The sequence below is a fragment of the Hylaeus volcanicus genome, chromosome 3 (genome assembly GCF_026283585.1).
Source record: "Hylaeus volcanicus isolate JK05 chromosome 3, UHH_iyHylVolc1.0_haploid, whole genome shotgun sequence".
NCBI lineage: Eukaryota > Metazoa > Arthropoda > Insecta > Hymenoptera > Colletidae > Hylaeus > Hylaeus volcanicus.
Window position 1 is genome coordinate 12,945,213 of NC_071978.1, and position 17,275 is coordinate 12,962,487.

A 17,275-nucleotide genomic window follows, 5' to 3' on the forward strand; every position below is an offset into this window, starting at 1 on the left:
AGAGAGAGAGAGAGAGAGAGAGAGAGAGAGAGAGAGAGAGAGAGAGAGAAGAGAGGACCGAGAGATACAGCGGTTAGCATCCCCGACCTTCTTTATCCCAGTTTCAGCATCCCCCTTTCGTAGTTTAGCGTTTCCCTCCGCTGGGCCTCTCGTTCTCGCTTGTGGATCAGTGGTTGACAGATTGAAATTTTCATTCGGCGTCGAAGCTGTGCTGGGAAAAAAGTCTAGCTCGAATTCAAATGTATCTTTCACGAACGAGAATCGAAAAGCTCGCGGTTTGGGCCATTACTTGTGGATCGAGATCGCGTATCTTATTTTTTAGAATTTTTTTAAGGTGGAATGGAGTCTCCGAAGGATGTTTGAGTCGTTTTTTTGTATGGGATGGTGTAAGTCCATCTTTTTGGAAAATGGAGTTTCTGCGTTGATTTGAGTTCTGTTGTGAAATTGTGTGAATCCACAAACACGAGTGACCTTATGTTTCTGGAACACGGAGAGAATGCGAAGATGTAGTGGAATTATTGTCGCCACGATTATTTTGAAGACCTTGGTCACACCCCATCGCCTATCGTAACCTTTTGCATCTCGAATTAAAAGAAGATGGACTTGAACCACTTTCGCAACGAACGAGTCATTTGTTTTTTTTATTCAGTCGCTCTCTGTTCGATCATGTTTCTCGTCTCTGCTGTAAAGAACGCACGGGAAACTACCCTTCCAGCTATATAAAACCCGTAACATCGAACGAATGCACGAAAGGGTCAGATTTCTCTTCGAAACATCAATCTGGCAACCCTAGTCTCGACTCTTGCGCGCAGTTGCCGGAAGCAATCGTGTGACGCGATGATCGATGTCTCGGTGTATGCAAATGTTGGGCAAGATCGTTGTGAACGCACCGAAAGGGATCTATCCCTCTGTTCTTTTCATTTTCCCTCGCACGCTAATCGACTACCAACCCATATTCCCTCTGTCGCTCTCTCGCTCTCTCTCTGTTACAGTGTTGGCCAGTGGTGTCTCACTGAAGAGAGAGGGGGTTGGCCCGCAAGGTCAGAGCAGAGTTCCAGCTGCCCTGCTGGATGCCTCCGCCCTTGCAACCCTCCCGAGCCGAGGAATGCTCGTGCAGGGGCGACGGCGGTGGTTGTGCAGGCCGTCCACGCGATACGTTTGTCCAGATACCCAGGGACGATTGTCGTTCCCCGACTGCACACAGCTGCCCTCCATTGTGGCAAGTCGGTTGGTCGCCACCCTGCAAGAATCCCCGCGGAATCGTCGACGTTTCCCTACCCTCAACGCGCGCAACTCTACCTTACGACCGCGCATCGGGATCGAACACGCTCGACCTGGCCAGGGTTAGTCGTCATCAGACCACGCTACGATGCGACAACCGCGTTGGTCATACTCTCGTTCCTCGTCCAAACGCGTAGTCGCGGACCTGGAAGCCTGTCCAAACGCGTGGCGTCGAGTTTTCTTCGATTCTCTGCGAGCCTACCGAGGAACCTGTCGAACCGTCGTTTGATTTTCATGAAACTTTCAGGTTTGATAAAGTATGGAACGGTTGGAGTTAGTCTCGGTGAGGGAACTAGACTTTAGACGCTGATACGTATTTTTGTTAACCTTGGGGTCTTATATTTAAGGGATGAAACCTACCCTCCAAAGCTTGAGCCTTTTGATCTTCGAAAATATTGGATACAGATAAACGAACTATAGTATATCCTAGTAATAACCTAATCTCCCATGTAATTTGTCATATTTAGAAAACTATATATTATAAACACCTATTTAGAAAACCTTAACTTCCTTCTATCGACAATTTTGAAGACCTTCGTGTTCCTTATTTTCGACCCGCCCCGAAAACATACGAAGTTTCATGAAAATCCGATGGACACCACGATGGATGTTCCTCGTCAACTCCACGACGCCTGCTCGTTCGATTCTGTCTCGATTCCAACAGCGTCGCTCTCTATTTTCGTGTATGACTGAAACCGCCGACGCACCCGACGTATAAATACGTTCGAAAGCGTCGCGGAAAAGCACGTCAATCGCAACAACCCGAGCATCCTCGTGAAGTATAATTATAACGCTTGGGAAGTAATCGGATTCTAACGCGGCGTCGCTAGAAAGATGCGACGAAAGAGCACACGCTTCGTCGACTCGGGAGTTCTGCATCTCTAAAGGAAGGGGAAAAGTTTCGCGGAATAAACGACCAGACGGCAGTGTTGGGCAAAGTGTGATCTTCGATTATAATTACCGGGCAATTAGTAATCGCGAGGAATCAGGCACCACTCTAAAAAGGTTACCGATTTCTAATAAAACTGATAATTGCGTGCGATTATTATAAATATGCATCGAGTAGTAACAATTAAAATACTCCTGGCGAGCTCTGTGTAATATACTTTGTAATTCAAAATTTATTAAACGGAGCTCGTCCGTGAGAATTATTTAAAACCTGCGTTTACTTCGTCGTCAGATCTTCAGGAATTAATTTTTGATACACAAGTAATCTCAAAGTAACAACTGCCCAACTCTGTTAGGTTTGGGCAAAGTTCCAAGGATTTTGCCTAGGAGATACCGCGTCCTCGTGATCAGGAAGAGCCGCGCGATAACCACTTGGAGAGTTCGTAAGTCGAGGTGCATTTCGGCTGGGTGGATTGGTCACTCCGCGGGGGTGGCGGAAAGCTTGCGCTTTCAGATAGTTTCTCGCGGTCGTGCTTCTTTTCGAGAGTGTTCCAATCGATCTACGCGAGCAAGGAATACATCGTTGCAGTCGATAGTTGAGGGTGAAAGGGTCTTTGGTTCGATTTGGAATGGTTACTTTTCCTCGAATCCTCCACGCGATTAAACCCTCGTATCGCATGGGTCGATCTCTTTCACTTGGCGGAAAACGTGTATGGTTCTAGGTCTGAAACAGTCTGGGGGTTCGTTAGGTAGCCTCGCGTGGAATATCTAAAAAATTCGTGAAAGGTGTGCCGGTACTTTGGCTTGGAACATCCACTAAAAGCAGCGTGCTGCGCATTTTGGAGCTTCGTTGTCTGAGAATATGTTAGGTAGTCTATCGAGCAAGCTTTGAAAAATTCATGGAAACTAGTTGGATGATGGAAGTATGATGATTAGACACCCTCAGGAAACTTCAAAAAATAGAAGAGTACAAATATTAATTTCTGAAAATTCCTTGGCTACTCTGCTAAGGAATTGCGGCAATGATTTAAATTATCTATGAAAACCTAAATAGACTTGGTCTAAGAACTTATTATGACGCGTAAACCGCTGATAAAAATTCCCAAAGGAATGCAGAGCTCTGCTTTGAAATATCCAATAAAATCCCTCTGGATATTGAGAATGTCGTCGACTGAGAATTCATTAGACAGCTCGCTGAGAAAGCTTTGAAAAATTCCTGGGCGTAGCTTCCCCAGTCGAATTTGCTTTTCTTGAAACCAGCGTTACCACATCGACTCTGCATGAGCCAGTTACTATTACACGCGTTCGGGACATTGATTTATGCTGTTCACCCTGTCGCCAGAATCGTTGGCGCCGGGCGACACGGCCCTGCCCGAAACGCGGAAGCGATTCGCGCATCTCAGTTTAGAAATGGGCAAGGTTTTATTCGAATATTGGACGACGAATAAAAAGCAACGACCAGTGATCCAGTCCTGTGTTATACGATCGAAACTTTTGTTCGTTCACTTGGGGAATATTTCGTTCTACCATTCACAATTTTATACCTATTTCGTAGTGCGGTGAAATATTTCATTCTACCTATACTATACTTATACTTTTATAATCGATATTTATTCGAAGAGGAATGGAGCGACTGTAGCTTGTCTTTTATTCGTTGATTACGATATCCAATTGGAGATTTTGCTCATTTCTGGATCCAATCGCGGTGTGAACGACTTTTCCTTGCATAACGAATATAGTTGAACATCGACGGACCAGTCGAACCGTCGCGAATTCGCGCTTATTTGTACGACGGCTGCTCTCATCTCTTTTTCTAACTTGGTTGGAGATTGTTGGGGGAAAAAAGGAAACTGAACGTGCCATATACGCCTGTCTGTCTGCACCAGCATAGATTAATACACGCCAGTACCATAAGTATTTAATTAACTGCTTTTGGAGAAACCTAACACTCACTCTACACATACACACGCGCACGACATACAAACTTACACACAAACACACACACACACACACACACACACACTTTATGTACCTAGCAATTAGAATTCCTATATAGTATATACTAGGTGTTAAGCGACGAAGAACCGGAAATATATATTTATATATATTTATATATATATTGTAATATTTTTGTACTGGACAGATTTGTGAAATAAACAATGATGATGCAATCCAATCCACCGTGGACGCACGGGTGTGTATATTTTATCGTTCGTGGATTATATTCGCGCTCGACGCCTCTAGTTTTTCGGGGGCTGTATTTTTTGGGGAAGGGGTGGACGAGGAGACGTGAAAAATGAAAAAAAGAGGGGGATGCGTGCTTCGTGGTCGATGCGCTTCGACGCGCCGGCTGACGCACGCCAGTGTCCGTTTCTTTTCGGCCAATTGCGAGCGAACAGGGTCGCGAAGCCATGCTTTTCTTTGGAAACAGAGGGGATTCTCGTTTTTATCGAAGTACGGTCCCAATGGCATCGTCTCTTCTCGGAAAAAGCTGCTTCTCCCTTCCGTTTTCAATGTCTACTAATCTCACGTCACTCTTTCTCTCTCTCTCTCTCTCTCTCTCTCTCTCTCTCTCTCTCTCTCTCTTTCTCGCCAGCTCATTACTTTCGGGGCTCTTTTCCTTTTCCGTCTCTCTTTCATTCTTCCTACTTGTGTACTTGAGAACCACCGTGTATATATCTGTCTTTGTCGCTCACGTGAGAGAGGAACACGCAATGTAACCGTTAACAGCAACTCACGCTAACTCAACGCATCTCCATCGGGGGAGTCTGACTAACCTAATCGCAGATCCTACACTAACGAACGGTACTCTCTTGTAGTTATCAATTTTCTATTCGCAGAGTGTCTGATAATGGACGGTAGAACTGGCCAGCAGGCGATTCTCCGTGGAGTAAATCGTGGAAAGCTTCGTTTTCCACAGAAAATACACCTCGAAATCCATTGGATGCGAATTGATACGCTTAATTGCAGAGTAGCTTGCTTAATTTGTTCGATTAATACCATTCTGAAATCAAGCGACTGCTGGAAGTATTTTTGGTAGCAATTTTATTGTTTTTAGTGGTAGTACAATCATCGATGACGTACTGGCGTACAAGAAATTTGCAAAATGGACGTGATCATTTATACGAGATAAATTCAAGAAAGAACCCTGTTTGGTGTACCTATTTTGTTTTTACAACTGGATGGTCACTGAATAGTGATAGATAAGAAAATAAAATTGCGAACTACGGGGTATTTTATGCGAAAGGTGCCGTGTATACGTAAATACCGCAGCACTTGTAGAACTTTTCCATTTTTCATAGTTTTGAAAGTTGACTGAAGCGTCTAAATAAGTTGGAACAATTCGAATTACACAAAAATATAGAATGGTATTAATATAACCTATTTCTCCTTAAAAGTTTCGAAAATACACCACTTAAGCGTGTTTATTATTCTTTATTTTTGAAAATAACTTCCGCGAAGCTTAGCTCCACGGTTCACTTTTCCACGAGGAATGGTTGGCCTGTGTCCCAGGTTGCTCGATCCGTTACCATACATCCTGCATCTGTATTTATATACATAAACGTGTAAAGGAAGGTTGTACAAAGTTCACTTGCAGCGACGTCGTCGATGGCTCGACGCTTAAACTGTATTCCGCTCCAGACTGCTCCCGGTACCTTTGAAGATTCCTCGAAATAAAAACGCACGGAACTCGCCCCGGAAATCAGATTTTATTGAAAATCGAACCGGCTGCGGAACGTCAAAAGTTTTAACGTCTTTGAGCCACTCCTACGCCGCTCGTTTTCCCCTCGCTATTCTCTCCCACCCTCTATATCTGTCGCTCCGAGCGCCCACTTTCCTTCGCCCTTCCCCCTTTGATACTCATCGATCGGAATCCAACGAAATGACCTCTCACCTTTTTGTTGAAAACGTACGGCCGCGCTGCGTATCACGCGAATATTTTGCAAATTGTATATTAACCGGGAACAGAAAGTTGCATGAATGCAGTTGATCGATACGCTGGTTCGTTTTATCAAGTGTAGATACTTGGCACGCTCGCGCGCGCGCATACAAGGTGTCCCAAAACGCGTGTATCCCACTCAAGGGATGGATTCGATGATTGCCTCGACCTAATTTCCACGTTACAGTGAGTTTTGTAATGGAGCGCGAGTTTACAAGTGTCTCGTCGTCGGTCTTGATCAATATTAGGTACTTTGATGTATCGTATTATATTAGATTGCGAGCGCTTTCGCACGGGATCGAATATGGCGAGGTCGACGCCAAATGTATCGGCCGTTCAAGGCTCGATTTACGTCGAAACTCTCTCCCCTCTTATAGTATCATCTCGTATTCGAGAAGCAGAAGGCAGCAGGTTTGCACGAAGAGATAACACTGGTTTGTTTCTTGCTTCTAATATTCCGAGTAAAGTCGTTGAGTGGAACTAACAAATAACTATTGCAACTCGGTCTATAGTGTGACGAATTGTCAGGTGTTGCTGACGTAGGAGTGAGTCAGCTAGATAATCTAGTGGGGGTAGTCCTGTCCCTGAACAGCCAAATTATTTGGCCTCCACTTGACTCGGTTTCTTGAAAGAGTTACTGCAGCACAAAACTCGCTACAACTCGGAAAAAAGGACAACTAGAACATCCCGATACCCGGAATGCTCGTGCAACGATAAAGATCTCACGTTTCTAACCACCGAGCATTCGTTAATAATAAATTCGACCTCATCGAAGGTCTCCAATTTAATTTTACAGACGAACAGCTGATGATTATTAACGATACGTGGCTAGAAACGTGAGTTTAACTAGGTGTCTTTACTCCAATGCTAAATCCATCCCTCGAAGTGGGCCTCAATATTACGGAACACCCTGTATGGACACACCTGTGCACACAAACTTGACACTCGCGCGCGCACACTTGACACCACTTGACACACGCTTTGGGTACTATTAAAACGGTGTCTCTACACGCTTATTCAGCGCGAATCGAAGAAGCTTGATCTCCCCGGAGTGGCGGGAATAAAAAGATCCTCGTTCCCGTTATCAACACCGGTACACGCACCTTGAACTACATGCAATCCATCCAACGCGAGCCGTTTAAGTCTTCGAGAGCAAATCGATCCGTCTCTTGAATGATTCTTTCATTTCTCTGTCCGTCTTTGCTCTTTGCTCTCTCTCTCTGTCTCCTCACAGGACTCCATTCTCACAGATCATAGAACACCTCGGACCGAGACTTCCATCTTTCTCGCAGCTAGCGATGGGAACAAGTTCGATATGTACTCGCGAGTAGTAATTTATTCGATAGCTCAGGCTCGTTTCGCTGGAGCGACACTTGGCGAGAATAAATGTTTTAGGTAAACAGGTTTTTAGGTTTTTGTTGTTAAATTAACCGGGAACTTGTTTGAATAGCGTGGGAGAATTTGAGACAAAAATATAAAATTGAAGGATTTGATTTATTATTTATGTACGTTGATTTCACCTTTGAAGTCGGGCCCACACTTTCTGAAACATTCTGTACGCGTTACATTGGATCTGTTGCGCAAGCTATAGTTTAATGACTGGGAGAAGGTTGAATCATCCCTTGCGTAATTTACTAGAGATCAACCTGTTAATATTCAAATATCCATGTTCACAAATATTATTTGATTAATCGAGAAATTTTTATTACAATGAACTAAGTTTATCGAGCTATGAGCTATTGAAATATCTTTTCTAAACTAAATGTTACTAGAGATTAACGTGTTAATATTCAAATAACCATGCTCGCAAATATTATTTGATTAATCGAGAAATTTTTATTACAATGAACTAACTTTATCGAGCTAAGAGCTATTGAAATATCTGTTGTAAAATAAATGTTACTAGAGTACAACGTGTTAATATTCAAATAACCATGCTCGCAAGTATTATTCGATTGATCGAGAAATTTTTATTGCAATAAACAGACTTGATCGAATGAAGGGCTATTGAAATATCTGTTGTCAAATAAATATTATATTTAACAAAACTATACAAAATTACACGAAAATTAACTTCGTTAAGGAATCAATTCAAGTGCTCTAATGAACTCGAAGGCTCTGAAGAGTAATTTCTCGAACCATTATTTGTGAGACAGCCTGTAGGATTTGACACGTTTCATCATGTTCCGATACTGCTCGCGATATACTTGATTCCATCACCACTCGCGCTGACGGTAGACCCAATCGATGAATAATAATTCCCTTTGCCGTTGACGTGCAGCCAACGAGTAAAAGCTACTTGTTCGTTCGAGGGTGTTTTCACGCAAATATTTCTCCGAGAAATACTCCCGATGTTTCACCGTTGGCGGAGGAAAGTTCTAAATGGAAACAACCCAGCTCGGAGGTGTTCTGTGCATTCAGATTATAGTCCAGTCACTTCGGATTTAATCGGGAAATTAATTTTGTCTGATTTCTCACGCGTGTATTAAGTCATTGCAATATCGAAATGTCGAAAATAGCAACGAGGAAATTTTCTGCAAGAATAGTAAACGTTTTATATGCTTTCCATGACATGTTACATGTAAACTATTGTCTATCAAACAAAAGATATATGACACTCTTTTATAGAAAATTTCCTTATCTTTAATTCTGTTAAGGATTGTTTTTCCAGTGAACCTAATAATTTCGGAGATAATTAAGAAGAACCTTGGCACACCTGTTGTCTAAGGACTAATTCGTTGACTCGTGGAATACTTACACGTTACATTAATGTAAATACAAAAATTTAATTCGATGAAAATATTTTCTAACGTTCTTTAACTTTTACTTTAGTGACTGGACTATTGGGGGATTCTGTATTACCCCTTTACGATCCTATGTCGAGCGAGTCCCGACAAGAATGCACCGAAAGTTTGAGAATGTGGACCGCAAAGATAATCGCGCTGTTTAGCGAGTACTCCGTTACGAGTTAGATCAATCCACCTGTACATATTCGATACCATTTGGAGAAGGCTCGAAAAATCGCACTGACGTTGTTATTTTTCTCGCATTAACGATCGGTGACATTGCCTCTTTTGGTCCTCCTTGGATGAAGTGTTTCTCTTTTATTTGTCATTAATTCTTAACACAACCGCAACAAGTCCGAATTAATCACTGAAGAGCTCGCTTTGCCTAGCACAAGAACATGTAACAAACCATTTTTTTACACGTCACTCGTCATGCATTTCCTTGTTGATCGCACTGGTTTGGAGTTTGAACAACCTTTACCGGAAAGCATTACGTTAAAGTAAATGTGTGTTGCACTTAATCCCGATGTACAGAGTGTCCTTTTAATCGGAGTAACATAATATGTCGTTTTCATTTACGTTTACATTAAGGGCGAGGGCTGAGGGCTCTGTTCAGTTTCGAGTCCCGATACATTTCTTAATATTCACAATTTTTTTTAGAGAACAGTATGGGGCGTAACAATGTTTGATCGTGTAGGTATGATTATTTACATTTTGTTGAGATGTAGACATTTTTTTTTACAGAGAAAATTCAGTGATATAACTATCGTCGGAACTACGAGGAATAAGAAAATTAAGAAGCTGGAAAAATTGCGTCATTTTAAAAATAGAATTTTGCTGTTTCTTCCAACAAGAAAATAAAAATTAATATGCCACAATTTTAAAAGAATATTCTTAGTAATTGAATCCTAATACTTACACAGCCTCGAAGCTTTTAGAAAACGTAAAAAGAAATTAATTTTCCTACCTCCAAATTAGTCAGACCCCTCGAAGTTTGTCATGCTAGAATATATATGTAGTTTAAAGTTCCATGTAATTGCTAATTTCTGAATTAATTCTAATTTCTCCATAAGAAAATTGGCGGAAAGTAAGCGTGTTTCATTTCCAAACTGGACAGACCCCTTAACACTCGTAAATAACTCGGTCGAGCCGCGTCGACGCGCGATATTCATCGAATGTATAGCGATCGCGATAACCCCGAGAAATGCAAATCGGATTCGTTCGGAAGTAGATTGCTGCCCGCAGTTTATTAGCCGTAACGGAGTGTTCTCTAACGAGTACGATCGAATCAAACGAAATTGCAAAGAACATCGCGATAGATCCGACGGGGTGATTCGTGGAAGATAGCGTCGCTGACCGAGAAAAGGTTTTCTCATTCTTTTTTTTCTAAACTCGGGGAAACTTTCGTTCGACGTGATCGTAGGAGGAATCGAATACTCTTTTCTCATCGCGAGACAACCTGTTTGCCTTTGAACGATTTACTAAAACGCTCGGCATTCCACGACTATAATTACAATAATTACTTGAGAGGAAAATTACCTTGCGGTTATTAGTAACGCTCGGTTGTAATTAGCGATGGGATCAAGTTATATCATAAGTAGCAACGTGATTCGATATTTACGGCTCCTACGAGGTTCGTGAATTCGTGATGCAAATTTTGCATAGATAAACGTTTTAATTAGGGACTTAGATAGGGAATTAGAAAATTAAAATCAATCATTTTGATTATTATATTTATAAAATTGCGGAGCTTGTGGCTGGTTTGCTCCTACTCGATCGCTGTTTATCATACAAATTTGTTATCCACACAGCTTTTACTTCCAAGAGATTCGATGAATAGTAAAAATCCTGCTACAATTGCTATTAAAATCATAAAATCATAAAATCAATTATAATCACAATTGTTCAATCGATTAACTAACTTCCAATATTACTAACGACTCACTATTTAATATTTGTTCACATCTGTTCAACAAATTACGTAATACATCATCAATCGGTTGCGAGGTTCCGGCTTACGCAATAGATTCAATTTATCTCGTACAGGTTGATTCATTCAATGCACACGTTGCATCCCAGTGACAACACGACTCTAATCTGACACGATAATAGCTCCTTCATGTATTTTCTCATGAAATCAGATCAGGCTCGATCCCATCGCTAGCCCTAATTAAAAACTGGAACAGTTTGCGTATCAGGGAGCAGTAGAGGCGACCGTAGGTGCCTCGTTTCCGGTGTTGGTCCTCTTCTTGGTCAGCGCGCGTGCCTGCGAGTCCCTCGGGACTGGGTCAACGTGTTCCCTGTTCCTCTGCGTCTTTTTTCGCGGGCCGTTCCTCCCCGTTGATCTCGTTACACCCGCGATTTCGATCTATCCGCTAGTCGTTCGACCTTCTCTGGCGAATCGACTCGCACACGACAGATCGAAGGTGAACCGCGTGAACGACCTCGCTCTTTGGAAAGGTGGGGAACTATTGGCGAAGGTAACGAAGGCTTGGCGGAGGGAAACGGTTTCGCGACAGAGGAAAGGATCGAGAGAACACGTGTAGATCCCTGATACGATTGGATCGCGCGATTCATGGTCGCGAGTAGGAAGCTTATAACGAATGGGGAAAGCGTGTCGAAAGTGGCCATGTTTGGTTCTCGTTGGAAGGGAATTTTACCTGAATGTAGTGGAAAAAGAAAGGACAATGGTTACTTAATTAATATACAATGAGAAGGTTGTAATTTGTTGAATGGTTTTGAAAGATCCTAATGTTGGAGGAAATTTTATCACCTGGGCATTCTTAGGAAACTTGGAGGGATAGTTATTCAATCGATATGTTACGGGAAGGTTGCAATAAATATGTCTAAATGCCATTAGATGATAATGTCAGAGATCAACCCTAGGGTCAGAGGAATGCGGTACCACGAGTAAGAAGAATGTGGGTAGCGCCGAGAAATATGGGCCTCGCTAAGGCCCCCATTTTGATCCGTAGGTGTGGGTTTCCTTCAACGTGTACATAACTTATCGAGTATAAACTTGTCAAACAACCATAACTTCGCACATTCTTTTCGCAATGTGTTATCGCTGAATTGCATATAAATTCTGTCCCTTCACGCAGGACTAACAATAGCGGATGAATATTTTAACGTATGCGTGCAATAACACTGTACATACTAGTAACAGAAGAATCTCATCGGGTTGTCATTCATTCGCCACCACTGTTCCAAACTATGTCGCAAGCTAAGAGATTAACGAACACTCGATCGTACGACCATTTTCCTTTCTGCTTATGACCACTCGGGTACCTTTCTCCTTTAACACTGGTCATTGTAATTGGGGTTGTTAACGTTATTAATAACTTAAAATAGTGGTTACTCGTACGCGAGAGTCTTGAATATCAACCCTACAAAAACACAAACAACTTAATTTATAAACAAAAGTATATGTATATAAGATATATATAAGTTCTCGTGCTGGAGTAACCACTATTTGCCAAATATTCATCCAAACACCCGAGGAACGGGTGAAATTGTAAATAATACCCAGAACTTCTTTCATCTCTCTCCGATGGGTACGAAACATGGCCATAATCGAGGGTATAAACGGGTGTCCTTAGTCGGGTCTTAAAGAAGAGACGGTCTGAGTAGGCGCAGTGGAGGAGAGGCTATAATAGTGGGAAATCAAAGAGATAGAGAAACTGAGACTGAGAGTACGAGAGGGAGAGAGTACATGAGGAAAGAAAAAAGAGCGAGAAAGAAGCGATCGAGCCGCCGTCGACATAGAGCGGGCCGCGGGCGGCTCGTCGCCTGTAGGTCGCGTCGGGAGGCCAACAGTTGAAAGTGACTTGTCTTGTGTTGATGTTGCAGGTTCAAAAGCCTGGCACATGCGGCTGACCTTTGACCGGGTGCCAGGCGGCTGCAACCTTCACAGGTGCAAGCTGTGCGGCAAGGTCGTGACGCACATCAGGAACCACTACCACGTCCACTTCCCCGGCAGGTTTGAGTGTCCTCTCTGTCGTGCCACGTACACACGTAGCGACAACCTGCGCACGCACTTTAAATTCAAACACCCCGAGGCAAGAAAGATCGATCTAAACGATTTCATGACGGGCACCTTGGCGCTCTCCACGATGACTAACGATACCATGAACACGCTGTCCTAAAACGCGGAACGAACTGCACGCGTCTGTATATATCTTATACATATACATATATATATATATATATACATATATTTACACCTACGTACGCGCCTCGAAAGCAAAGAAAACCAGAAAAAAAGTAACAATGAATAATATATATATATATATTTATATATATACATATATATATATATACATACGAGACATAACAAAAAAAATAATACATTTACAGAGAGCGCGGGTGGCTGCGTCGACGTTTCGAGGGTTGGGTATCGTTCGTGATATCTCGATCGAGGGATACCGACATCCTCTGACGTCACGGCCACGGCTAAAGGCCGATATCTTTCGGCTTTTTTCTTTCTCGAACACCAAATCTTTTATAGGTTCTACGCTTAAGGGGATCCACAACGATCCCCTTACCGCGGGCGGGGGGTGGGCTGGGTTGGGGGTTGTAACACTGCTGTGTAATGTAGTTAATGAAAAAAGAAAAAAAAAAGGTGAATCGAGCGAAGAGATATACATAAAACGTTCTAAGGGGGAAAGGGAAGCGAGCGGAACCGAGCGCCGCGTCAGTGCGGAGCGCACCGTCAGGGGACAGTGTTGGGCAACGATAACCACTATTAATGACCAATCAGATTATCTATAAAATATTACAAATTACATCGTACTACTACGATTGGATGATTAATTCGACGAAGGAGACCTACGAATTTCACGCGTTGCTCCAAACGTGGATGCGAAACGTGTGCAGAACTTTGTTAATCGATGTAAAAACTACGAATGTTTCGTTTTGAATTCTGGATACGTTTGTAGCGCGCCTTTTTCGCAATCATGCGCGCCACAAAGATCCACGGTTTGGTAACGATAATGCCCAACACTGGCTCACGGGAACGAATATCGATTTCTCACGGGAAGCCGATCGCGTTCGATTTGTCTCAGTGGCCGCTGCTCGAATTGATCTTTTTTCAAGCTCGACGCGACACCACGAAAAGTTCCTTCTCTCTGATTGTTGTTTGTTGTTGTTTTTCCCCCTCACCGACGATCGGGCGCACTCCGAGAGCGAGCGCGGAGCCGAGACGAATCGAAGATTGGGCGCAGGTCGCTTTTCTCGGCTTAACGCTCGTGGAAACGCGCCCTAAAAGAGAAGCGCCGCGCGCTCACGTCGACGCGCGCGCCACGTTGTCGCGCGTTGCGAAACGCTGTTTCGAACAATGTCCAAAGACCGGGCAGCTTTATTTTTTTCGTGGACGAACGAGCGCTGCGCCGATACTAAAGAGAATATAACTCTGGGTGAGTTCACGAGTGCGCGCATTATTAATTATGGGAGATTTAATGCAATTACATAACACGCACGGGTTTCTGCACGCGTACGCGTAGGGCGGACGCGAACGTACGCGTACACGTGCGGAAAAACGTCTGCGTACATAAAGTGGGAGCAAACGTGGTGCCAATTCCTCCCGTAGTTGCTGAAAGAAATATAATTATTAATCGATTAGTTAATTAACTATTAATTGAATCGGATTCACGAGGAGTAATTCATTCGATACGCAGGGTGAGTCTTATAGTTGTTGAAAGAGTTTATAGTTGGTCTTCATATTAGAGTGTAATGGTGTGTTCTAAGGCGTTTAAGGGGAATTCCTTGGAAAATATTAAAGGGGGCGCCGCGCACGTGCAGGGCCCGGATTTCGCGGGCTTTCTGCTCCCTGGTGGTCTGGGAGGGGGGAGTTGGAGTTAGGGGAATACCAACAGGACGAGATGGACGTTCGTTACACAGCATCACATCGACTCGTTGCATACGCAAACATATAAATACACACGTACAGAGACACACGCAGCGAACGTAAGAGTATACACGCAATATTAATCGACTAACAACGAAATCTTTTTAGTCCTATGCATCGTTTCCCAAAAACTTTTAATTTCGTTCTTTCTTCTTTTTTTTTTTTACCTCTTTTCGATAAGCACAGCACCGAAAAGCGGCGACTTCGCAGCTCTAATATGAGCTCCTGACTATAACACGCGTTATTCGTTATACAAAACACCTAAAGTCTATATGATATATTTACAGTTTTTAAACAGAATAAAAAGTACACACGCAGCCGTGATCGCACGGCAGACGATTAATTGTGGAAATCACGCGAGACATTCCACGATTTCGGGACTTAAGTGCATAGGCGAACACACGATAAGGATTTAACCGGATTGATTTGTAGTACTATACATATTATACATATGTGGGTATGTAAACATACATATAATATATACGTATACATTATATCTATGTCTACATGACGTTCGTGCATACATATGTATACATATATACATTATACGTTAATTATAATATATCGTTGTAGTGATCGTCATTGGTTGAGAGTTACATAGTTTACGTTTTAAAGTCAATTTTTATTGAAGAGGGCTTATTACGGTATACTTCATCGCGTATCGTTACACACATGTTGATATTTAATTGGTTGGGGTGCAAACTGTTTGTTCTTCTACTTCTTTTTTTTTTGTTTTTTTTTTTGTTTATGCCTTTTACGCGAAGAAATTCATAAATATATATATATATATATACACACGACGAACGGACGAACGCAGACGCGCACGCGTGTTCTCGAGCTGGAGAAGCGTGGTTCGAAGTCCGAGTACTCGATCCACGGTACTCGCGTGGTACTCGGTCAAGAGGGGTACACGTCGTTACAGAAATAAACGTCGAGTCTGTTAGCTATTCAAAGAGCCAAACCGCTATATTGTGATCAAATGATATTACCCGTCGATCTTCTCTCTTTTGCAAAAAGGGGCACTTTGCATAGTTAAGGCTATTTACCGAACACGCATATACCGATAATGTAATATCACACACACACACACACACACACACACACACATATATATATATATATATATATATATACATATATACATAACCAGAATATTAATATATTACGCAGATGATTAAGTATATTAATTAATATATTGGATAATTTATTTTATTTTGTTTTATCGTTTTAATGATTTTATATATGTGTTATTCACTGTTTATGTATTACCACGCAACACGCACACACACACACACACACACACACACACACACACACACACACACACAAAAGACAAAACACATATTATATATATAAATTACAGTAACGCAGTATACGCAGAATTTATTAATTTATTTAATCGACGGGGCGGGGAAGAATTGCGTCTGGGTGCACTGTAAAAGGCCTACCTTCGACAACTCTTTTTCTTGTTGTCTCCTCGTTTCACTTTTTCTCGTGGTCGCATTTTTTTTCCTTCTTTGTTTTCCCTTTCTCTCTCTTTGTTTTCACTTTACACCAAATATACGCTAGCCAAGTGTTCCGAGTGCGAAGAACCGTGTTAGAATCGAAGGTACACGGGACTGAGGAACCTTTCTGGAGCCAATTTACTGTGCGAATACTGTTTCACATTAAATTACTGGTTCCTTGGTCACTCGAAAACGATTGAATAATTTATCTTATCGTCAGGTCCAAAAATTAATAAAAAAAGGATTATCAGGCTATTAACTTTGTGATATTTTCCTTTCGTAATCTTTCTCAATTTATCTTTGAAAATATATATGTGAAGCCTGCAGGTTCCCTATTCCCTCAAAGAGATACGTATGACGTGTAACGCGAAATTTCCGACGCTTCCGTCCTCCGTCCTCAACCATTTCGCGCGAATCAATCGTAAAATTGACGTTGTTTGTTGCAACCACGGTTCTAGAGAGCTCCCGTTGCGTTGAACGCGGTTGTCTACGTGCCAGTGGGCCACCATCTTCGTCGATCGCCTAAGTTACGCTCTAGTGGACCGAATATCGAATTTTCTATTTTCCACGGGAGAAAATACTAGAAACGCCAAGATAACTCAGACTACACCTTAAAAGGGAAACTTTTTAAACTCCAAGTACGAGGGTCGTTGAGGTCAATTCTAAATTGTTCAACTTCTTGGATAGGTGGGATCATAGGATGCAGTTTTAGGGATGTATCTGTCTCTCTACAGTCTATCGTTTAATATATAAAGAGACTAAGCAAGACCTAACAAGATATATATTTAATTCTATAATCGAAATTCTAATTTCTATTCGAAGCTCAAAGCATGAAAGGTTGTTGATCTGCTGGAATTGGCTCGGAGCCTACCAGGATCAAGAAGAACCAGTAAATAAAATAGGGATTTAATTCTACAATCCACAATTCTAATTTCTATTCATTAATTTCTACTTTTCTGAAAAATCTCGT

The 17,275-nt window shown here is 42.2% G+C and overlaps 1 protein-coding gene across 7 annotated transcripts in view; it reads left to right on the top strand.

Annotated features, from left to right (window-relative positions):
* LOC128873918 (sex determination protein fruitless) overlaps positions 1 to 17,275 on the top strand; it is a 70,422-nt gene that overhangs the window by 24,652 nt on the left and 28,495 nt on the right. The window contains exon 5 of one of the 7 annotated variants that reach the window (XM_054117930.1): positions 993 to 4,340. The exons of 4 other annotated variants lie outside the window; for them this stretch is intronic. In XM_054117930.1, coding sequence (XP_053973905.1) covers positions 993 to 1,348 — 356 coding nt within the window. In that variant the 3' untranslated portion in view covers positions 1,349 to 4,340. Of the gene's footprint in view, positions 1 to 992; positions 4,341 to 9,639; positions 9,772 to 12,744; positions 17,274 to 17,275 lie in introns of those variants that run through there. 2 more of the 7 variants (XM_054117932.1, XM_054117941.1) reach the window with 2 other exon arrangements.